General features: G+C 44.3%; 1 protein-coding gene across 1 annotated transcript in view; it reads left to right on the forward strand.

Annotated features, from left to right (window-relative positions):
- Nucleotides 1-382: 382 nt before the first annotated feature.
- MYORG (myogenesis regulating glycosidase (putative)) overlaps nt 383-24,745 on the forward strand; it is a 49,061-nt gene continuing 24,698 nt past the window's right edge. Inside the window, exon 1 of the mRNA XM_044270937.1 lies at nt 383-955. Within this exon, the coding sequence (XP_044126872.1) occupies nt 491-955 (465 nt within the window). The 5' untranslated portion in view covers nt 383-490. The remainder of the gene's footprint in view (nt 956-24,745) is intronic.

The raw sequence follows: 24,745 nt of genomic DNA on the forward strand, positions 1-24,745 counted from the left end.
AAATACTGATCAATCTCTCCCATTGGCTGAAAAAAGTAAAATTCTGAAATTTCCCAACTAACACAATGCAACTACATAGATGAACGCACTTGTAAGTACGGAGTCTTAAAGTTAAACCCCATCGGAATGTGAAGAAAGTTTTTTAGGCTCACAAGTGGTGCAATTGATTAGGTCCAGTCCACATGCTCCGGACGTCATTGCTCAAGCACCTGAGACAAATCTGGCAGTGGGACGTCTCGAAGCTGATTCCTTTTAGTGCCAGTTGTAGCTATTTCAAGGCTCTCATCTTCCGCTGAGAGTACAGAGTCCAACTAGTCTAGAATAACTTCCCTTTACTTATTGCAACATGTGTTAGGTCGGAGATTGGCTTTTCGAAGTTCCCATATGAAAATGCTTTATCCCACATAATGTTTGATGTTCTTTTCCTGTAAAGAAGAAACAGATTTTTATTTGGGGAGTAATAACGTAACTCGGTTTGAGATCGTCTGCAATGCCTCACACGCGTCCGAGGAACCCCAGCCCTATGCCCGACGTTAACTGGGATGTTGGACTCAAGGAAATGAATGAAACCTGGAAAGGAGCCGTCGCCTGCATCGGGGTTGCGATATTCTTCATTATGACAATTGGCATTATCTATTGGCAGGTGATGGACCAACCTAACAAAAACTGGATCCTGAAAGGGACCGTCGGTGGACTCATATGGGAAAGGAACACTCACACCCTGATCCTGCAGACGTTGAGTGAAAACAAAACATATGTGGAGATCGACGTAGGAAACTTTCCTGACATGGAGCAAAATTTTGTGAAAAACTTATGTTGGCTCAATAAGAGTGACTTTTGTTACACTTGGGATTCTATCACGGATCTTAAGATCACATTAGACCCAAAGTTCTCAGCTGGAACTGAGTGCTACAATATTACGTGGACCCCCATACACTGTGATGTTAAATTAAAGGTATGTGCATCCAGGAATGACTAATGTATGCCTATTAGAGATAAGTGGAGTTACGGAAAATTAGATTCGGCTGCTTCGTCGAATTTCGCAAAGAAATTCGCTTAGTGACAAATTACTTTGTCACGAAGTGCGTTTTTTTGCATGTAGTGGGAGCAATGATGGGAAATGGCGATCGCGCCACCCCCATCATTGAACCGCTGAGATGCCGTGTTTATCGCCGATCACGGCATCTGAGGCTACTATTAAGGCTTTTCGGGGGTCAATCAGGTTAAAAAAATAAATAAAATACTCATCTTATCCAATTGATCGCACATAGGCCATCTTGGGCATCTTGACTGAAGACACCTCGCGTGGTGACGTGATCATGTTATCACCCTGGTCGGCGTGGTGACGTCAGACGTCATCCATGAGCGAGATTTCACGCAGTATATTGAATCAAGATGGCCACCACGGCTTATTTGCGCACAAATGGATGAGGTGAGTATGGTTTTTTTTTTGTTTTGTTTTTAACGCAATTTCAGGGAAAATTGACTCATTACCACGATGCACGAGGAAATTTGGCTTCACGGAGAATCACATTTTTCCTGAAATTCGGATCAAAGTCAATTCCTTTGACTTCGATTCGCTTAACACTAACGCTTATGTACAATTCATCCTAAGGAAAGGAAAAAGCCTGACCTGAAATTTTTGGATACCTTTTGGGGAGACTCAGTTTACCTAAATTTTTGATTGTATGACACTGTAGAGAGCGGGGACCCTAGGTTAAAAAAATGGGTTAAATATGCTCTCCATAGAAATGTGAGGGTGGATTCACATATACTGTAGATTTTAAGCAGTTTTGTGGTTTTATGTGTGGCTACTTTGCACGTGTTTTGGTGTGTTGTTTGCTTAAAGGGCCAGATGTTAGCTCAAAGTCAATGGAACATATGAAACGTGGAAATTAACATAAAAACTCCAGCACCAGACCGTAGAGACTTTACTGTGCATCTGTAACACCAAACAGAGGACATCATGGACAGATGAACGTCTACGCGTTTCAGGTCTAGCAAGGATGCCGTGAGTGAGAGTCACTAAATGTCAGCGCCAAAACGCGTAGACGTTCACCTGTCCATGATGTCCCCTGTTTGGTGTTACAGATGCACAGTAAAGTCTCTACGGTCTTTTATCGGATGCTGGAGTTTTTACATTGATTTCCATGTTCACCAGTTGTGCTTTCCACAACAGAGCAGGTGACCTGTAAAAAGTCTCTCTAATATGAAATGCAGAATACACATGTTTTTTTGCTACTGTATTTTTTTTGTGTGCCTTTGGCATTTTTTTTAAAGCAGAGGGAATCTGTCGCAAAGACTTGGGTAATTATCTGCAGTAATAAATGAGTAGTACTACAGATCAGGAGTCCGCAATTTTTTTACATTTTACTACTGCCCCGTCCCCGTGCTGTTTAAAGCTTCCCTGAAATACATTGTCGGGACTGCTGCACATGCGCACAAGAGTCCTGTCCCACGGAAGCACTCTGTAGCGCTTACATGGGGTTTTATGACTCCATTCCGCACCTTCCGGATTGGGTCCACATCCATGATGCGGAGAGCACACAGTCGATGCCTGCAATAGGGGCACCGGCCTTGCGGGCCACAATATGGGCGTGGCCGACCAACGGCCATGTGCACGAGTCCTTAAACCTAAGGCCCCCTATAAGGGAAAATAATAGCATTCTTAATACAGAATGCTAAGTATAATGTCCATTGAGGGGTTAAAAATAATAAACAAATTTAACTCAAAGGTCCTTTAGCCAGGTCCTGAAGAAAGTAGAAAGAAGAGGAGATCCGCTACGCGATCAAGTGGATGAGGTGAGTTAAATTATTATTATTATTTAACCCCTTCAGCCCTATTTTACTAGGCATTCTGTATTCAGAATGCTATTATTTCCCCTTATAATCATGTTATAAGGGGAAATAATAAAATCTACACAACACCGAACCCAAACCCAAACTTCTGCGAAGAAGTCCGGGTTCGGGTCTGGGTACTCATTAACAGCTTTCCACACCCCCTTTCATAATTTAAAACTGGAGTGAGTGGTGTAAAAATGCAAAAAGTTGCAAAGTTTTTGTGTGACTCCAAAGAGTTGCAAAAGGCCCATTTGGCAACTTTTTGAAGCCAGAATTCTGGAGCGAAGGCATGATAAGTACTAATCCTCTGCAGATAATAGGCCAACATTGTGATGACAGATCCCCTTTAGGCAACCAACAACTCCATTTGTAAAAAATACATGCAGTATGAGAAAAACATTTATCAAACTGGTGTAAAGTAGAACTGGCTTAGTTGCCCACAGCAACCAATCAGATTCATTTTCCAAAGGAGCTGTCAAAAATGAAAGGTGGAATCTGATTGGTTGCTATGGGCAACTAAGCCAGTTCTACTTGACACCAGTTTGATAAATGACTCCCTCTGTTTTTCCCATACTGCATGTTTTTTTTTTTTCTTTTAAATGGTGCTTTTTGTTCTACCTCTCCAGACATTTCTGCTTTATTAACTACTTGCACTCCTCCTTAATAACAATTCTGGAGCATCTATTCTGATTGCTGTATGTTGTGCCATTCCCCTATTATTCCAATTAGAAGTTTATGGATACATTGACAACGGTGTTACCACTGCCTGCATAATTGGACAATATTAGGCCTCATGCACACAAACGTATTTTCATTCCGTGTCCGTTCCGTTGTTTTTTTTTGGTGGACCGTATATGGAACCATTAATTTTAATGGGTCCGCAAAAAAAAAAGGGAAAGTACTCCGTGTGCATTCCATTTCCATATGACTGTATTTCCGTTCCGCAAAAAAATAGAACATGTCCTATTATTGTCCGCATTACGGCCTCATGCACACGACTGTTGTTTTGGTCCGCATCCGGGCCGCAGTTCAATGGGGCTGTCCGTAGATACCCTCAGCAATATACTGAGAATGGAGGATAGGCCTCATGCACACGGCTGTTGTTTTGGTCTGCATCCAAGCTGCAGTTTTTGCGGCTTGGATGCGGACCCATTCACTTCAATAGGGCAGCAAAAGATACGGACAGCACTCCGTGTGCTGTCCGCATCCGTTGCTCCGTTCCGTGATCCGCCCCAAAAATATAACCTGTCCTATTCTTGTCTGTTTTGCGGACAAGAATAGACAGTTATATCAATAGCTGTCTGTGCCATTCCACAAATTGCAGAACGCACACGGACGCCATCCATGTTTTGCGGATCTGCAATTTGCGGACCGCAAAACACACAACGGTCATGTGCATGAGGCCTTAGACTGTGCAGGGACACACCCTTAACTGATAACACTGAGCTGTCAATGTATTTGTAAACTTCTAATATGAATAATAGAGGAATGGCACAACCTATAGTTATATGAAAAGATGATTCAGAATTGTCATTTCAGGTGGAATACAATTATTTATAGACGTGTCAGGAGTGGTGACAGGTCCTCCTAAACTTAGGCCTCATGCACACGCCCGTTGTGCAGCCATTCCGTGCATTAGGGACCGCAATTTGCAGTCCCCAATGCACGGGCAACATCCGCGCAGCGGCCGGGACGGATTGAGACCCATTCAACTTGAATAGGTCCGTGATCCATCCTCACTGTAAAAAAATAGAATGTTCAAGTGAATAGGTCCGCTTCCGTGATGCAGGGTGCTCGCGCCCGTGTATTGCAGACCCGCTGTATGCAGGCGGCACAATGCATGAGGCCTTAAAGGGATTGTTCTTTTTTTTTTTATCCCTCCTCAGCATACCGTTGCTGTGGAACAAAAGCCCTGGCCCCATCCCCATGTCACAGACCACAGACATTGTCCCTCCTCCCATCATGTCACGGTCACCATCCCCCTCCATTTATGATTGTTGTTTGTATAATAATTTTTTTTAAACACACTTATGCCGTGCACTCTGGCGCTAGTGCGCTCATTAGTGATCACCTACCCACCTGTCCTGCTGCTACGGCAATCTGGCTGTGTGCGAGTCAGACTCACAGACACAGTCAGCTCCAGTCCCTGCTGCCGCCCACCGCCGCTGCGCCACTTGCCAGTCACACCCGCCTGGCCTGACCCCGTGACTGCGTTGCCGTGCCTCCGTGCATTTGGATTTTTTGTTGCCATTTATGTCAGAACTTCGTTATTATTTATATATAGCTAAAGAGTAGCAGAGACATAACTTGAAGTCAGTGAGGGACATTTATCAAACTGGTGTAAAGTGGAACTGGCCTAGTTGCCCATAGCAACCAATCAGATTCCACCTTTCATTTTTCACAGCTCCTTTAGAAAATGAAAGGAAGAATCTGATTGGTTGCTATGGGCAACTAGGCCAGTTCCACTTTACACCAGTTTGATAAATCTCCCACAGTGGGTTTAAAGCAAAACTTTTAAGGGTGACCCCCAACTATCACAATTAATTTAGACTGGGGCTGCACGGCCATCTTGCCCACAACATTCGTCACATGACCGAAGGTCGCTGTGTAGCCATTGAATCGAATGGAGTCGCAGCTCGACTTGAAAGACCCCAGAATGGCAAAAAAAACCAACACTGCTGGATTTTTTTGCCATTCTGGGGTCGCTACAAGTTGCAAGTCGTGCTGCAACCCCATTGAGTTTACTGCTATACAGTGATCTTTGGTCATGTGGCGGGTGTTACAGCCATGATTGCCGTGTAGCCCCAGCCTTGTGGCACTGGTCTCTTTATATGGGGAAGGGGGATCTTTTGGGCCTCCTCAGGCAACAGATTCCAGGGCACTTTTGTACTCCTATACTTACACCCCTGGAGACAGGAATTTATAGGTACTATAAACCGTAGTTATGGACATTTTGACTGCAGCAGTGGTAATATATGATATCGCTAGCAGCACACGCCCCTCCTTTCTGTCCTTATTGAGGATTTAAAACGTACTTACTCCAATTACAGGACCTTCAAAGAGTCCTGTAATTGGATTTATGTCGCCATTCTTTCGTATCCTCTGGGAGTCACCTAACGGTGACATGGGATTTATTTTTTATCTACAAACCTGGAATTTGTCAATCTCCTTATTTTCACAGCTTATTCTCATATGGCCTCATGCACACGACCGTTGTGTGTTTTGCGGTCCGCAAAACACGGATGGCGTCCGTGTGCGTTCCGCAATTTGCAGAACGGCACGGACAGCCATTGATAGTAACCTCAAAACAGACAAGAAAAGGACAGGTTATATTTTTTTGCAGGCCACGGAACGGAGCAACAGATGCGGACAGCACACGGAGGGCTGTCCCCATCTTTTGCGTCCCTATTGAAGTGAATGGGTCCGCATCCAAGCCGCAAAAACGACAGCTGTGTGCATGAGGCCTATCTTCCATTCTCAGTATATGGCCTCATGCACACGACCGTTGTGTGCATCCGTGGCCGTTGTGCCATTTTCAGTTTTTTTTCGCGGACCCATTGACTTTCAAAAACGACACGGATCACGGACCTACGGACCCCGTTTTTGCGGACCGTGAAAATAAACTGTCGTGTGCATGAGGCCTATCTTCCATTCTCAGTATATTGCTGAGGGTATCTACCCCCTGATTCTGTATTACACAGCCCAATGTGGCAGACGATTCTCGGGAGGGAAGCGTGCCCTCCCGCCAATCACCTGCTCTCTAGCAGAGGAGACCGCTGCTATTACATGCAGCAATCTCCTCTGCAGCATGAGGACGAGAGATCGCTATGCCATCGGTTGTCCTTTTGCCAGCGGCAGATCCTTATTAGTAGTGTTCAGCGAATCGAAGTCCATGGAGTGGATTTCGATCCGAATTTCAGGGAAAATTAAATTCGCTGTGAAACCGAATTTCCTTGCGCTTCGTGGTAGTGAATCGATTTTCCCTGCATGGCGGTAAAAAAATAAAATAAAATCATACCTACCTCATCCATTGAGCACGAAGAGGCGTCCACCATCTTAACTGAAGTTCTTGCACGAAATCCCGTGCGCGGTGATCTATGACATCACCATGCTGGCCACGGGCTGCACAGGATTTAGCACTAGATCAAGATGGCGGCGGGCGGCTCTTCGCAATCAAATAGATGAGGGTAAGTATGATTATTATTTTTTTTTTTTTTTACGCTGTATTATTGCTGTCAGGTGCCGTAATCAGCTATGAACGCGGCATCTGAGTTGTACAATGACTGGGAGCTGCGCAATCGCCGCTCCCTATCATTGCATTCACTACTTACAAAGAAATGCGCTTTGTGACGAATTACGTGAAAAAAAATTTGGGTAAAATTCTGCGAAGCAGCCAATCGAATTTTTCAATACTTCGCTCATTTCTAGTTATTAGACACCACGATCTGCCGCCTGCAAATGATAATTTTTGAACATGTCAAAAGATTTGGATTGCCTCGTTTATCGGGCAATAGGCGGCAATCATGCGAACGCTCGTTAGCGATCTTCTGCTGAAAAATTGGGCAGTGTAAGGCCTCATGCACACAACCGTTTTTTTTTAAGGTCCGCAAAAACGGGGTCCGTAGGTCCGTGATCCGTGACCGTTTTTTCGTCCGTGGGTCTTCCTTGATTTTTGGAGGATCCACGGACATGAAAAAAAAGTTCTTTTGGTGTCCGCCTGGCCGTGCGGAGCCAAACGGATCCGTCCTGAATTACAATGCAAGTCAATGGGGACGGATCTGTTTGACGTTGACACAATATGGTGCTATTGCAAACGGATCCGTCCCCCATTGACTTTCAATGTAAAGTCAGGAGTCCTTTTTATACCATCGGATCAGAGTTTTCTCCAATCCGATGGTATATTCTAACCTGAAGCGTCCCCATCACCATGGGAACGCCTCTGTGTTAGAATATACTGTCGGATCTGAGTTTCACGATCTAACTCAAATCCGATGGTATATTCTAACATAGACTGGCCACAACGGCCACGGATGCACACAACGGTCGTGTGCATGAGGCCTAATACAGACTTTATACAGGCTTTAGTGAGAAGGACTTCCAAAGCCTTGGAGCGACCTGCCATGTCATTACAGGGAGTCTGTCAGCAGATTTACCCCTTTTTAACAGTTGCCATACCGCTGTAGCCACAAAACAGATGATTAACACAGTACCTTTATATGCTTTGGTGGACTTTTAAATATGCCAAAAACGAACTTTGATGAGGGCTCGCAAGTGCCCAGGGCGGAGTCCACCGGGTTGGAGCCCAGGTAGCTCTGCCTCTTCGGCTCTTATCCCCGCCCAGCCTCCTCCTCTGCTCGCCTATCTGTTGTCTCTCCCCCTCAGCGAGATCCCGCGCCGACGCGATGACTTCCTTGGTCGGGGCATGCGCATAAGCTACTGCGATGCCGTGTCAGCAATGGGCATGGCAGTGCGCATGCCCCGGCCAAGGAAGTTATCGCATCGGCGCGGGATCTCGCTGAGGGGGAGAGACAACAGATAGGCGGGCAGAGGAAGAGGCTGGGCGGGGATAAGAGCCGAAGAGGCAGAGCTACCTGGGCTCCAACCCGGTGGACTCCGCCCTGGGCACTTGCGAGCCCTCATCAAAGTTCGTTTTTGGCATATTTAAAAGTCCACCAAAGCATATAAAGGTACTGTGTTAATCATCTGTTTTGCGGCTACAGCGGTATGGCAACTGTTAAAAAGGGGTAAATCTGCTGACAGACTCCCTTTAAAGTGCATGAAAAAGATAGGAAGTAAGGACAAACGAATAAGGATGTTACATAATATTATCAGTGTTATCTAAGATTAGTCATGGGGGGAATCTTTAAAAGGGTTTGAAACAATTTTCGGCAGTTCCACCCAAACCTTTGGTTCCCTGCGCTCCTGTTCCCTGCATGTCAACTTCCAGAGTGGAATAATAACTGGTTGCACCGGTGATGTGCTCCCAGGTGGCACGTGACTTGGTCAGTTTTGCAAGATTTTGCATTGGCATAATTTGTACCAACTGTTGCACGATGTTCGATACATCTGATACATCTTTAAAGGGGTTTTGAAAGAATCAGGTGGGGGTTGCAAATCCCTCCATTTGGCTGGACCTGTAAAAGAAGGATTACTTACCTGCTTCCCGACACCAGCTCTCCACTCCTGCCTCCTCCAGACACGTAGGCTGCTCCGCTGGGCTCCCTCTATGCTAGAGTTCAGTTTGACATCACCGCAGCCAATCAATGGCCGCGGCGGAGACCAGATCTCCTTGCCTCATGTGACAATTTGTCATGACGTATTGGGATCCGGTCACCATTGAGGCCAGTGACTTTCAGTACAGCAGAGTGAAAGAAGGATAGAGCAGAGTTGAGTTTGCCTGCCAGTTTAATGCTAAAGCCTGCTGGAACCAAGACAGAGCCTGAAACTGTTTGGAGAAATGTTTATTCAAGTAAGAGTACTTTCACACTTGCGTTTTTCTTTTCCGGCATAGAGTTCCGTCACAGGGGCTCTATACCGGAAAAGAACTGATCAGTTTTATCCCCATGCATGGAGGATAAATGGACTCTGAATGGAGAGTAATCCGTTCAGTTTGCATCAGGATGTCTTCAGTTCAGTCGTTTTGACTGATCAGGCAAAAGAGAAAAACGCAGCATGCTACGGTTTTCTCTCCGGCGAAAAAAACTGAAGACATGCCTGAACGCCGGATCCGGCATTTTTTCCTATAGGAATGTATTAGCGCCGGATCCGGCATTCAGAATACCGGAATGCCGGATCTGTCGTTCCGGCATGCGCATGCGCAGATCGGTAAAAATGTGAAAAAATGTACAAGACGGATCCGTCTGTTCGCATGACAAGCGGAGAGACGGATCTGTCCTTGCAATGCATTTGTGAGACGGATCCGCATCCGGATCCGTCTCACAAATGCTTTCAGTCAGCGGCAGATCAGCGGATCCGGCGTCCAGTTCCGACTAAGGAACTGCCCGCCGGATCACACTGCCGCAAGTGTGAAAGTAGCCTAAAGCTGCCATTGACATTGAACTTCATCTCAAGGTCTGAAATCAAGTTATTTCTTCTAATCCCTCAACTATTAGGTAGGAGCACCGTGACACACATAAAGAGACATTTTAGGCCGCAACATACCACTCGGCATTTCCTACACCTGGGACGCGTTATAGAGAGGGCCCTGGGGGGAGGTGCCTGTTGCAGGCGTCCGTTGCAACTGTAGCAATGTCAAACCGGATATTGGCATTAAGGGAGCACAGCGCAATACCGCAGCCCCCATAGGAGAAGGAGCAGGGAGCTGACGCTGGGAAGCAGTTAACTAATCCTTCCTTTACAGGTCCGGCCAAATGGGGGGTGAGGGGAGTTTGCCAAAACCCCTGCCATTCTTGCACAACCCCTCACATTTCTGTCTTGAGATGTTACTCTTCTTTCTACACCACCTCTTATCTGGAGTAACACTACAACAATAAATCTGACTCAAATCAATAGAGCAATTCCAAGGGGGGGATTCAAATTTTTTTTTTTTTAAGTTTAATTTTTTTTTTCCAGTATGTAAATTTGGTAAAGTTGTAATCATACTGACCTAGCAAATGAAGGTAACAGGTCAGTTTTACTGCATAGGAATTGCTGTAAAAATAAAACCCATAAAACTGTGGCGGAATTGTGTTGTTTTTTTTATAATTCCTCCCAATTAAAAAAAAAATTCCAGCTTCCCACTACATCGTATGTAACAGTAAATGGTGCTGTTAGAAAGTACAAATTGTCCCGCAATTTTTTTTTTATAAAATCTCTCATATGGTTATGTGAATCGGAAAAAAATTATGGCTCAGGGAAGGCTTTGAGTAAAATGCGAAAACCAAAAAACGAAAAATGGCCTTGTCCTGGAGGGGTCTGAGCCGGTCTCCAGGCCAGAGGTCTCCATGTTGTATATATTGAGACCCACCTTAGAAGTATAGATAGGCTTTCCTTTACACAAGGCGCTGATACCGTTTGCTGACCTAACCATGTATCTGGACAATCAGAGTTGCTTGCTGCCACCCCGTTTTGACGCCCATCTCCGGGGGCACACCCCCTAGCTACATCCCTGAGCCTCCTGACCGTTTTTGCATCTGCGTTGCATTTTCATTACCCATAAATCTATTGGTTAAACATATTTGACAACTCTCTGTGATGTGCATGGATGAATGAAGCTGTGAAGAAAAGCCACACATTCCAGATAAAGGAATGTTATATGTGGGTTTGATTATATTTTCTGCTCCGTCCAAGTCGCTCATCATCTGCAGCTTGGGCTGATCATAGAACAGTAGGATGACATGTATATTGCGGTATTTGCTGACTGGAAATATACAGCAATGTGAGATAGAAATCTCAGTACAGTTTATGAATAATCTATGGTGTAGTATAGTCACGTTTAATCATTTCTAATCAGGATCCTGTGAGAAATGCTGATGGAGAAGCCCTTAAAGAAGTTGTCCAACGAAAAATATCCTACAGTTTTTAAACCAGCAGCTGGGTCTGAATACATTTTTAACTGCATGGAATTAAAAATTTAGCACAGCCACTGAGTTATTCAATAAAATGTATCTGTATAGCGCCACCTGCTGTTTGTTATTTTGTCTTATTTCTTTGACCTGCTCACTGAGATGGCCACACATGCTCAGTTTCATCCTTCAACTGCTTCTTGAGCTGTGATAGGGAGAGCTGAGACACGCCCCCTGAGCTGTGATAAGGAGAGCTGAGACACGCCCCCTGAGCTGTGATAAGGAGAGGGCTGCAGCAGAAAAGACACGCCCCCTGAGCTGTGATAGGGATAGAGCTGCAGCAGAAAAGACACGCCCCCCTAGCTACAGCAGAAAGTACACGTCCCCTGAGCTGCCAGCTTGATATAAATATACCAGTTCAATTAGAGCAATGAATGGAGAGATCTCTGGATCCATGTAGGGTACAGGGCCGGTTCTCACGCATGAAACAACAGTTTGGTGAGCAGCAAAGTGAGGACATGGGGCAGTGATCTCGAATGAGAGCTTAATTAAAGGGGTTGTCCCATGAAAATATTCAACATTTTTTTTTAAACTAGAACCTGGATCTGAATACTTTTGGAATTGCATTTAATTAAAGGGAGTCTGTCACCACATTTGGACATTATAGAGCACATAACTTCTTTGGCGCCCAGGCTGATCATCCTCTTTTGTTTATATCCCGCCCCAGCCTCTGCCTCTGCCCACCCTTGCCTATGCTCTGCCTCGCTTGGCCGGGGCATGCGCACTGCGATGCCCACTGTGGGCACGGCTTGGCTGGAGCATGTGCAGTAGATATAGCACATTTTGCTGTTAGAGGAGAAGGACGCAAGGGAAGAGAAGGGTGGGCAGAGGCAGAGGCTGGGGCGGGGATATTAACAAATGAGGATGATCAGCCTGGGCGCCAAAGAAGTTAACTCCGCCCCTGGGCTATTGCGAGCCCTCATTTACATATGAATAAAAGCCCGCTTTTGCCACAGGTGAACCACAGAAGAATGCAACAAAGGTACCATTTGATTCATCTAAAGTTATGCCAGAACGCTACGTAAGTGGTCTATAATGTCCAAATGTAGTGACAGACTCCCTTTAAAAATTTTGTATAGCCACTGAGTTATTCAAAATTCTTTTCCTTATTTCTCCGTCCACCTTGCTTAGGTGGACGCACATGCTCAGTTCCTTCCTTCAACTGCCACCAGCCCGATTTTCTTATAGAAGCTGTGACAGAGAGAGATGCAGCAGAAGAGAATAACCCCCCTGACCTGTGATAGGGAGAAAGCTGCAGAAGAAAGGACATGCCCCTTAACTGTGATAGGGAGAGTGCTGCAGCAGAAAGCACCTGCCCCCTAAGATGTGATAGGGAGAAAGCTGCTGCAGATAGTACATTCCCTCTGATTTGTGATAGGTAGTGTTGATCGCGAATATTCGAATTGCAAATTTTTATCGCGAACATCGCCACTTCGAGAATTCGCAAAGATGTAGAATATACAGGTGGAACTCGAAATATTAGTTCATTTATTTCAGTAATGCAACTTAAAAGATGAAACTAACACATGAGACTCATTACAGGCAAAGCGAGATATTTCAAGCCTTTATTATAATTTGGATGATTATGGCTTACAGCTTATGAAAACCCCAAAGTCACAATTTTGAGGTGCCCTTTGCTCAGGGGGTATGGATTAATTAGCTGACTAGAGTGTGACACTTTGAGCCTAGAATATTGAACTTTTTTGCAAAATTCTAATTTTAAGCTGCGTTACTGCAATTCCTTTTAATTTGCATTACTGAAATAAATGGACTTTTGCACGATATTCAAATTTTTAGAGTTTCACCTGTAGTGCTATATATTTATATTCACAAATATTTTAGATTTTTTTTCATCTGAACCCGTGATCCCTCCCTGCTTCTTGCTTGTGGGCCAATGAGAAGGCTGCAAGGTCTTTGTCTGAGTTTAGCAACATCCCTAGCAACCAATAGGAAAGCTGCCTACCCCCTACTATATAAGGACCTCCCCAGCAGCCATTGTATGCATTTCTGAGAGAGACAGCAGTGTTATTGCTGTGCTCTGTGCTTTCCTGTGTCATTACATTAGATAGTTAGTTAGTTAGTTAGCTTTTATATATAATACAGATAGTTAGTGGGAGATAGTCAGTGTAGGCTAGATAGTGATATAGTGTAGCTGATAGGTTCCAGTGCAGGGTGTTAGGTAGTGTGATAGGGATTACGGTTTCTCTGCTGTCCTTACATACATACATAGTGCTGTGATGTCACAAGTTAACAAAAATACTTGTGACAAAAATACTTAGTGCACCAATCAGTAATATGTAGTCAGACCTGCTAAAATGTGAAGTTGCACGTATTGTGCAAAAATATGCGCATCATTAATTGCTGATTTGCGCAATCGCGAATATATTGGAGCACTCTATCTGTATATAAAGCTATTGTAATGTTCTGCCGTGCCAACCATTTTCTCCAGTCTCAGGAAACTTCTAGCAGCTTGAAAAATTTTGCAAAAGTGACCCACGCCTGTATTGCGCGTGCAATACGCGCATATTACATTGCCGTTTTTTCGCAATCAAGAAAATAATCGCAAATTCTTGAATTCGCAAATTTATGACGAATATTCACCCAAATATTTGTGAAATATCGCAAATTTGAATATTGCCCCTGCCGCTCATCAATAGTGATAGGGAGAGAGCTGCAGCAAAAAGGACATGACCCAATGAGAAAAGACCCACCTGAGCTGCCAGCGTGAACTACTGTAAGTCTAGCAGAGCAAATTGGAGCAAAGAACAGGGAGATCTCTGGATCCATGTTAGGTACAGGGCTGGTTCTAGCTTTGTTAGGCCTCCTGCACATGAACGTGTTCACCCCGTGGCCGTGGGGCAGCCGCGGCGGATCGCGGACCCATTCACTTTAATGGGTCCGCGATCCGCCCGTTCTGAAAAAGATAGGACATGTTCTATCTTGTTGCAGAACGGAAGTACAGGATGAAACCCCACTAAAGAATCTCCGGATTTGCGGACCCACACGGAATGCACACGGAACAGTGCCCGTGTATTGCGGATCCGCAAGTGCGGTCCGCAATACGGCAACGGGACACCTACGGTGGTGTGCAGGAGGCCTTAGAAATTTATTTCTGTATGGCACATGATGTCTGATTTTAATTTATTACATGAATCATAAGATAAGCCCTTTAAGATACCAGTACCCATAATTTATATGACTAAAAATATTTCAATATATTCATGTATTTATTTCTAGTTTAGGAGGTATAATTTGGCATGTGTACGTATTTCCAGTCTTGCCGTATTCTGATTACGCTAAAGCAGCCTGTCTGTTGGAAACTGGTAGGACTTTGACAATGGCTTCCCTCCTCTGTGTTTGGATCATTACTTCTTATGAAGGAGCCGGTATTCCAGTAATGGAGGAACATTATTTATACTGCTTATGTGGTATAATTCTGTATATACAATTCATCTACAGGTTTCCGATCCCTCACATAACACACATTATGTCTTCAGGATCATCTGTGGGAACAGCAGCGCTTTGGTTTGTAATATGATTTCCACCATTAAGAAGTCATGTGGATCGCTAAACCTTTCTAATCTTGTGCTGAGAATTAAAAATAAAAACCTAATGGCTATGTGGGATTTGGATTGTGGCTAATGAGTCACTTGACCAAAGTTCGCACATACGTACAGTTTTGGATTCCGAAATGTTTTTTATCTTTATTTCCTCATAGTTCTTTCTGTGAGGCTGTGTTCACACTTCAGTTATTTCATCAGTTATTGTGAGCTAAAACCAGGTTCGGGTCAAAAACACAGAACCGATGCAGAACTTTCCTTTCTGTAGAGGCTTCACTGCTGGTTTTGGCTCACAAAAACTGGTGGAAATAACTGATCAAATAACTGAAGTGTGAACTCGGCCTAAGCCAGGCAATATTCCTCTGAGAAAAAGGTATGCAAGTTAGCTCTTTTTTAGCTCTAAAAATTAAAAATAAGCTAAACCTCTAATGCCAACAGATGTTAGGTAGCTACCCTATAAGTCATGGCTCAATCTTTTAAACAGGCCTTGAGGCATAACTTGGATAATAGCTAAGCCAGTACCTCATCTGTAGACTGCTGTTTCAGGGTGATTGCCTCTCAGCAGTGTAGGGCAGAGAGGACTGACTTAACTGGGTATGAGGTGTAGGTCAGGATTAGGAATTCACCCAGTTAAAGGGACACTGACAGGCCCAATTAGCATATTGAGTTATATATATCACAGTACAGGTCATATAAAGTGTATTAGAATCATGTAAGTATCCCCCCTGCCCACCTTATAAATACGGAAATATAAAGTTTTATAACCTGCTTGTCTCCTCTCCAATCTGCCCAAGGGGCGGCGTTTCATCTGAAAATGCGCCCAGCCAGCCGCTCCCAACTGCCGCTCTGAAGCCCCGCCCAGCTCATCAATATTCACGTGGCTGGGCGGCGGCTACAACTCTCCAGGTCTCGATCCTGCGCATGGGCAATCGAATCCTCCTGGCATCGTCCGTGTGTGATCTTCTGCGCCTGCGCCCCGCCGTGGTTAGATCGCGCCTGCGTACACACCCTGCCTGCGTCCCCGAGCCTCTGCCTCATGCGCATGCGCCAGACACTGTTCATAGCAGCAGCGCATGAGGCAGAGGCTCGGGGACGCAGGCAGGGTGTGTACGCAGGCGCGATCTAACCACGGCGGGGCGCAGGCGCAGAAGATTACACACGAACGATGCCAGGAGGATTCGATTGCCCATGCGCAGGATCGTGACCTGGAGAGTTGTAGCCGCCGCCCAGCGAAGTGAATATTGATGAGCTGGGCGGGGCTTCAGAACGGCAGTTGGGAGCGGCTGGCTGGGCGCATTTTCAGATGAAACGCCGCCCCTTGGGCAGATTGGAGACCGGACAAGCAGGTTATAAAACTTTATATTTCCGTATTTATAAGGTGGGCAGGGGGGATACTTACATGATTCTAATACACTTTATATGACCTGTACTGTGATATATATAACTCAATATGCTAATTGGGCCTGTCAGTGTCCCTTTAAGCCAAGTCCTCTCTGCCCTGCACTGATGAGGAGCAATCACCCTAAAACAGCTGTTGGCAGAAGAGGTACTGGCTTAGCTTTTATACAAGTTATGCCTCAATGCCTGTTTAAGCGATTGAGCATTGACTTATAGGATAGCTACCTTACATCTGTTGGCATCAGAGGTTCAGATTTTCTTTTGGAAAGATAGCTAATTTACGTAGACTTCTTGTAGTAAGACTGTAGAGTAATTAAAACCTTAAAGGTGATTTCTGGGACCCCAAACTATTTTGCTGAAGGCCAGAAATGTTCTAAAGTAAAAGGCAGGAAATTGGCAGAACTTGGCTAAATGCCCAGCCCTTCAATCTTGTGGCAGGTGGGACAGCCCCCACCAGTGAAGAAGCCCTGCAGATGAGACAAATTGATTTATTATAATCTATTCGCTCATCTGTAATATATACTAATGGCTCGAATTTCCAGTTTGTTTAGGCATTATAGGATTTCCTCGCTCTAGTGCCTTTCAGTTACTGTACCAAATTTATACCCCCCTGGGGCACAGTTCCTGGCACACGGATCTTGTTCTCTTACATATAGCTCCATCTCCGGTACACAGATCATATTCTCTAATATACAGCTGACAGTCCTCCTCTGCTGGAAAGCTGCTAAGGCTACTTTCACATTAGTGTTTTCAATTCCGCTATTGAGATCCGTCATAGGATCTCAATAACGGAAGAAAACGCTTCAGTTTTGTCCCCATTTTTTGTCAAGGGGGACAAAACTGAACGAAACTGGATGCACCAAAATGTATTCCGTTCCGTTTGGTTGCGCTCCCATCGCGGACAAAATAACGCTGCAAGTAGCATTTTTCTGTCTGCGATGTGGTACGGAGCAAGACGGATTCGTCCTGACACACAATGTAAGTCAATGGGGACAGATCCGTTTTCTCTGACAAAATAGAAAACAGATCCGTCCCCCATTGACTTTCAATGGTGTTTAAGGCAGATCCATCATGGCGATAGAATACATAATACAACCGGATCCGTTCTTGACAGATGCATGCGGTTGTAGTATTGTAACGGAAGCGTTTTTGCAGATCCATGATGATGATGATGTGAAAGCAGCCTAACTCTTGTGTTCAGATCAATTTTGGAAGAAATTTTCAATAAAAAAAATCATCCGACGTCTATGTCAGAAAAAGTGGAACAGATGCTTTGTAAATACGGTACACATTTTAAAGGGAACCTGTCACCAGTTTTATGGTGTCCTAACTAAGGGCAACATAAATAAGTGACTGATTCGCTTAGCAAAATGCTGGGTCACTTTCTTTAATTGACCCGGTCAATCTGCCAACATCTTGTATTGAAAAGCTCCAGCTGATAATAATGAGTCATGAATATTCATGAGCTTCTGACTCTCCCCGCCCATCTGCTGCTGAGTGACAGTTTGTTTCCATATGAATCAGCAGCAGGTGGGCAGGGGAGTGGCTATAGTTCTGAATTAAATATACGCTGGACTCAATGACATCACGCTGGACTCAAATCAGCTCATTAGCATGGGGCATCTTTGTGTGTATATTATGAGGTAACCATCTGTCACACCAGTAAGTGAATACATCTAAGGTACTTTTTAGTAGTTAATGATTGTATATAATTAGTTAGATTATAATCAAATATCCACATGACAGGTTCCCTTTAAATACCATATTTCTCAAGGCATTTACTCCAGACAGATGGCATATAGACTACATTGATAAACCTGCTTCTCTGCTCACAGCATATTATAAAGCTGGCTGTCTGCAGCCACCACTAGGGGGAGCTCAGTGCAAAAGAGTTTATATGGTTACTATTTATATGAGTGGAAACTATAAATAATCTCTCTGCACTGAGCTCCCCCTAGTGGTACAGGGAAAAATGCAATAAATCTATTTTGGGAACAGGAGAAGCAGTTCATTGCCAGGCCCTATCCTACTCCCAGGTCCAATAGCAGTTGCATGGGGTCTGCCTCCATGGTAGGTACGCCATTGTAAGACTATAAGTACATGACACTGTAAATTGAAAAAGAAGAAGCCATTTTCTGATCTCAGGGTCAGATAGGTCCACCAAAATATTAGTGGATCCTCTGGTGGATTCAGGATCTGTAACAATAATGGGCCCCAAAGGTTCAGCAGAACAACCCCTTCGGAGATGTCTGGCCATGATTCACAAATAACCTATTAGACCTTATTGATGATGTCCTGTGTGAGCAATGATAAAAATACAGTTTATAATGCAATTAAAAGTGTACATTTATATGTTCTTTATATAGTAAATGGGGAGTGAACACCTGAATCATTTGTTCTGCTGGGCCCAAGGTCTAGATAGATTTAACACGATTAAATGCAGGAACCCCGGTTCACTGCTAAAGGGTTAATATTATGGTTCACTACTAAAGCTGTTAAACTTGTATTTTGATGCTAAGATATATCCACCCTGTATTCTTAAAATCTATGTATGGGTGGGAAATAGTTAACTGACAGTTCTTAGTGTTAGTTGTCAAGTAGGGAGCTGGCCCCACTCCCTGGTCAGTGAGTCTTCTGGTAAGCAAGCGAGAGAAAAGACCTGTTTTGTGTTAGTTGCTACCAAGCAGGCCTGAACAGAAGGCTGTGTGAAGATGAAGCAGACTTCATCCAGGGAGGCACCATCCCTGTGCGATATCAAACTGCTAACAACAAACCTCTTAGGGAATAAGAGAAAGAAGCATTGGATTAATCCAGAAGGTTGAGGACCATTTGGAACAGTGCTTGGACAGAGACAGTAAAGGTAACACATGTCTATGGCTTTAGACTTTACTGCAGTTGGTGTGGGTTATACTGCTTCTGGTACCCACCACACTACGGACTAGTCCAATCTAGGACTGCACCCCGCAGTTGGGCATTGCAGAGAAATAATGAGAGAGACCGCATGCCTTTGGTCATTTGGGAAAATTGCATGTATCTACAGAAAGAGACTCAGGGAGGGATCATCACCACAGCCATCCTCTATAAAATGACTTTGTGTGAAATACTTGAGAACTGTGCCTACTACTTTTATTTGCACTGTGACTCCCATCTATTTAGTAAAACAGAGATGATATTTTACTATAATCAAGCTGGCCTGGTCATTGGTCTCCATATCTAATCTGGTAGTCCTGCTCTCCTGCCTTGCACACTGCTGCTCACCTAATGTCAAGCGCACCGCAGCCACCACCTGGAGACCCCAAAATCCAGAAGAAGAAGAGTTGCGCCCTCCCACACACTGCACGCTTGGCCTGGGGGACGCTGTAGCAGGGAATAGCAACCAAGAGGACTACAACCACCACCGCCACCACACTCATCCTCCCCAGGCGTCCCCTGCAGGCCAGCACGCTGCACAAACAGGATTCAAAATGTTTTGTTTGTTTTTTGCAATTATTTTATTTTTAAACAATGCATACTGCCTGAAGATGTCATCGTACTTTCCTCCTATAGATCCCCCATAGCTGCTCGATCTGAATTCTCAGGGGACAAAACATGACTGAAGTTAATTAAATGCCGTCACCCAATTTAGACCCCGTTCCTAGTACAAGAGGTCACCGCCCTGAGCGAGGAACTGAGAGACGGGCTAAACAATTTATTTTACAGAGTTACACGAGAGGGTGCTTGTAGGTTACTGCACTGAAAGAGCGGCACATATGGCAGAGAGGACACGTAGCTGCGGTGAAAGGAGGACTAGAAATGTTTTTTCCATTTAGACAAATTGCTACCCTGCTGAAAAAGCAAATTGCTGACATAACTCATGAGCGTGCCTCACCCGGAGGATCCAGCGCTCCTAAGTATCCAGTCAGTACATTAGCTAGTGCTTATTAAATTAACGGCAATGTGACAATTAATTGGTTTGGTTACTGGTCTTACATAGTTTCAAATCAGCAACTGACGATTGTCCACACAGTATCTATTTTATATGCCAATAATTGTAGCAGAATATAAAATCTGTATATAGCAGAACTAGGGGTACCGTAAAATATCTCAGGTTTTAAAGAGGACCTGTCACCTCTCCTGACATGTCTGTTCTAGAATCTACTTGTGATGACAATTCTGAAGCATCTATTCGTATGACTCTATGTTGTGCCATTCTTGTATTATTCCTGCTAGAAGTAAAACATTTGCAAGTAGCAATGAAGGTCCAGATGAGTGTTACCAGTTGGGGGGTGTCCCTGCACAGCCTGACACTGGCAGCACTAATTGGATAGTGTCAGACAGAGCAGGGAGCACGGACACAACCCCAACCGGTAACATCCAACTGGACCTTGTTACCAGTTGGGGATGTGTCCCTGCTCATTTTGACAATATCCAATCAGTGCTGCTTGTGTCAGACTGTGCAGGGACACCTTCCTAACTAGCAACACCCAGCTGGAGAATCGATTCTTATGTCTCTATGTTATGCCATTCCTTTATTATTCCTGCTAGAGGTTAAGAATGAATGACTAGCAAGTAGCAATGAAGGTCCAGATGAGTGTTACCAGTTGGGGGGTTTCCCTGCACAGCCTAAAACACTCGCAGGGCTGATTGAATAGTGTCAGGGAGCAAGGACACAATCCCAACCGGTAACATCCAGCTGGACCTTGTTACCAGTTACCTCTTACCAGATGGGGATGTATTCCTGCTCAGTCTGACACTATCTAATCAGTGCTGCCAGTGTCAGACTGTGCAGGTTCACCTCCCTAACCGGTAACACCCAGCCGGACCTGCATTGCAAACTGCTGGTAATCCGTTCATAATGTTTAGCAGAAATAAAAACGGAGTCATATCCCTGCCAGAAGTTAAAGGGGTTGGCCACCTTGTGGTTACTGATGACTAGTGATGAGCAGCAGGGGTTATATTCGAAGTCGTGATATTTCACGAATATTTTGTAGAATATTCGTCATATATTTGCAAATTCATATATTCGTTATATTCTACTTTATTTTTTTACGCGAAAATCGGCAAGGTAATGATCGCGTAACACGCTCAATACAGGCGTGGGTCAAAAACGAATATATCACTATAGAATATAGTGCTATATATTCGTTTTTACGAATATTCGGCATTTTTTTCCATCTGAACACATGATTCCTCCCTGCTTCTTCCTTGTAGGCCAATGAGTCTTTGGCTCACAAGCAACTTAAGCAGGGAGGAATCATGACTTCAGATGGAAAAAAATTACGAATATTCGAAAAAAAACTATATAGTGCTATGAATTAGTTTTTTAGAATATTTGTCTTTTTTTTTTTCATCTGAAGTGAACATATGATTCCTACCAGCTTCTTGCTTGTGGACGGACCAATGACGTCATTGGCCCACAAGCAAGAAGCAGGGAGGAATTATGTGTTCAGATGGAAAAAATGACGAATATTCGATATAACGAATATATACAGCACTATATTCTAAATATTCGCGAATTCTTGAAGTACAGATATTCGCAATTAAAATTTGTTATTAGAATATTCGCACTCAACCATACTGATGACCAATGTATTTGTAAGATGATTACATGACACTTACTAACAAAGCCTTTGTTGAAATTCTGCACCATTTCTATATTTCATAAGGCATGCCCCCTTGTTTAAAAAGTCTTTTGTGCTGTCCACACAGAGGTCCTGTCCATCAGATGGCTGCTCATTGAGGGTCATGTGATCAGGCAAATCACCTCCATGTGATGCCTCCTCCATTCAAATACACTGCACCTGCCATCTGCACTTTATAGGGACTTTTTACATGGAGGGGATTTGCCTGATCACATGACCCTCCATCAGCAGCCATCTTATGGACAGGCCCTGTGTGTGGATAGCACAAACCACTGGGACATACTTTATGAAATATAGAAAATGGTGCGGAATTTCAACAAAGGATATATTAGTAAGTGTCATATAATCATATCACAAGCACATTGGTCAACAATAACCAGAAAGTGGCCAACTCCTTTAAGGATGGATTACTAGCAAGTAGCAATAAAGGCCCAGATGAGTGTTACGAGTTGGGTGTCCCCCCCTGCTCAACCTGACACTATCCAATCAGAGCTGCCAGTGTAAGACTGTGCAAGGACACATCCCCAACTGGTAACACCCATCTGGACTGCAGCAGTTCATTCTTTGGAGACCATCCATGTAGTGCAGAAGCATATAGACTATGTAGGCACACAGGAAAGCACTTCCTGGGTACGTCTTCTGATGCCTGCATCACTGTCCCCTGTGTCCCTATGAATAATATATTGTGCATATTATAAAGTTGCATTCCACTGTAAGAATGGAGTTTCCCTCTGCTTGGTTTGGGTTGGAACTGATGCTTTAAGGTGCCTTTAAATGCCCACTGTATTATGATATATCACTGTCATGTATATGTATAATGACGGCACAATGTGTCTTGATTACTGGGACTGTGTTTTAGTACATGCATTCTTTTACAGGGAAGAAGACGGCTAATGTGGTTGCATTTGTGAGTACCCGGCAGTGTTATAATACAACTGTTACCTGTATAGTTGGTATTGTTACTGTGTTATATACTGTGTTTGTATTGTTGATGGTAAAGGCAGGGTGACTTCTGATGCACTGGTCATGGTCTAGCCACATGGCTATGGGAGTTCGGTCTCAGGTGTGGATGATGGTGGTGATTAGTCCAGGTCCACATAAGGGTGCAATCACACAATAGCATCGTGTCACTGATGTAGACCTGTGGTGAGTGATTTTGTCTGTCACCAGAAAATTCACTGTTAAACCAGGCACAATGCCTTGTAGCAGAATGTATTGACACCTTTCACTTGCCGTGGGCCGCCCCCCAGGGGGGATCGAGTCCCAGTGTTTAGGAATGCCTAGTAGTATGTTGTGGTCCTACTAGTTTGTGTCACGGTGCTCCTACATGGATACTGTCCTTCCCTGGGGTTAGGCTCTGCAGAAACAAAGGAGTTGTAGTTGGTGGAGTAAGTAGAGTCCAGACTTGGTGAAGTTTAATGGTTTTTACTTAAATAAACTGGCAATAAACTTGTGTTATCCGAACAATACTTGAATACTTTCTCTTGGCACCAGCAGGCTAAAGGTAAACTGGCATGTAAATAAGAATACTTTGCTTTGTCCCTCTGCTGCTGTGCTGATCTCTGGCTTTAGTCTGGTTCTTATCAGCTTCAATTACTGTTTTTGCCTCTGTTTTGCCTGTCAGAGGTACAAAGTACTTTTATATATCAGGAATGTGCTGCTCTCAGAGCTACTTTCCTAAAGCTTCTGCAGAACGAGGGGAAATGATCCCTCACCATACTGCTTCACTCCCTAGCTCCAACTCTCCGCTCTACTTCTCAACTTTTTCTCCAATAGCTGGGCTAAATTTATTTCAAGCTAGATCAGGGGGCATGTCCTTTTTTGGGGGGAGGGTCTTGTCTGCTGAAGCTCTCTCTTTATCACATCTCAGGGGCATGTCCTTTTTTTCTGTAGCTCTCGTCCCGTAACTGACACAGCTAGCAACAGTAGATCTGGCTAGTGGGAGTTGAGGGATGGAACTGAGCATCTGCGACCACTTCAGCAATGTTACTGAGGTGAACAGAGAAATAAGGGAAAGAACAAACATCAGGTGGCGCTATACTGATACATTTTATTGAATAACTCAGTGGTTATGCAACATTTTTCATTACATGTAATTATAAAAGTGATTCAAGTGCTGGTTCTTTAAAGAGGACTTTTCATCGGTCCAAACATTGTAAGCTAACTATCAGGCTGTGTAGAGCGGCGCCCTGGGAACTCACTGCACTTACTATTATTCCGGGGCGCCGCTCTGTTCTCCCGCTATGTCCCCCAGTATTTTCGCTGACTTGGTTATACTGGGAGGAGCCTGCCCTGTTTCTCCCTGGGCGTTCCTTCTCCCAGGCTGTAGCGCTGTCCAATCGGAGCGCAGAGCTCACAGCCTGGGAGTTTTTTTTTCTCAGACCGGAAGGACGGATCAGACATTCCGGCATTAATACATTTCATTCCAGCAACTGATCCGGAATTTTGGATGGAGAGAATACCGCAGCATGCTGTGGTATTTCCTCCATCCAAAATGCTGTTCAGTTACTGAACTGAAGACATCCTGATGCATCCTGAATGGATTTCTCTCCATTCAGAATGCATGGGGATGACTGATCAGTTCTTTTACGGTATTGAGCCCCTATGACGGAACTCAGTGCCGGAAAAGAAAAACGCTCGTGTGAAAGTACCCTAATAGAGGTAATTGAGACAATTTTTTTTCTTCATGTTAATATACTTTTTAGAGACAAGTTCTAATCATGTGGGTGATATGGGCTGATTAAAGGTGAGGCAACAACAT

This window comes from Bufo gargarizans, chromosome 10 (assembly GCF_014858855.1).
Source record: "Bufo gargarizans isolate SCDJY-AF-19 chromosome 10, ASM1485885v1, whole genome shotgun sequence".
Classification (NCBI taxonomy): domain Eukaryota; kingdom Metazoa; phylum Chordata; class Amphibia; order Anura; family Bufonidae; genus Bufo; species Bufo gargarizans.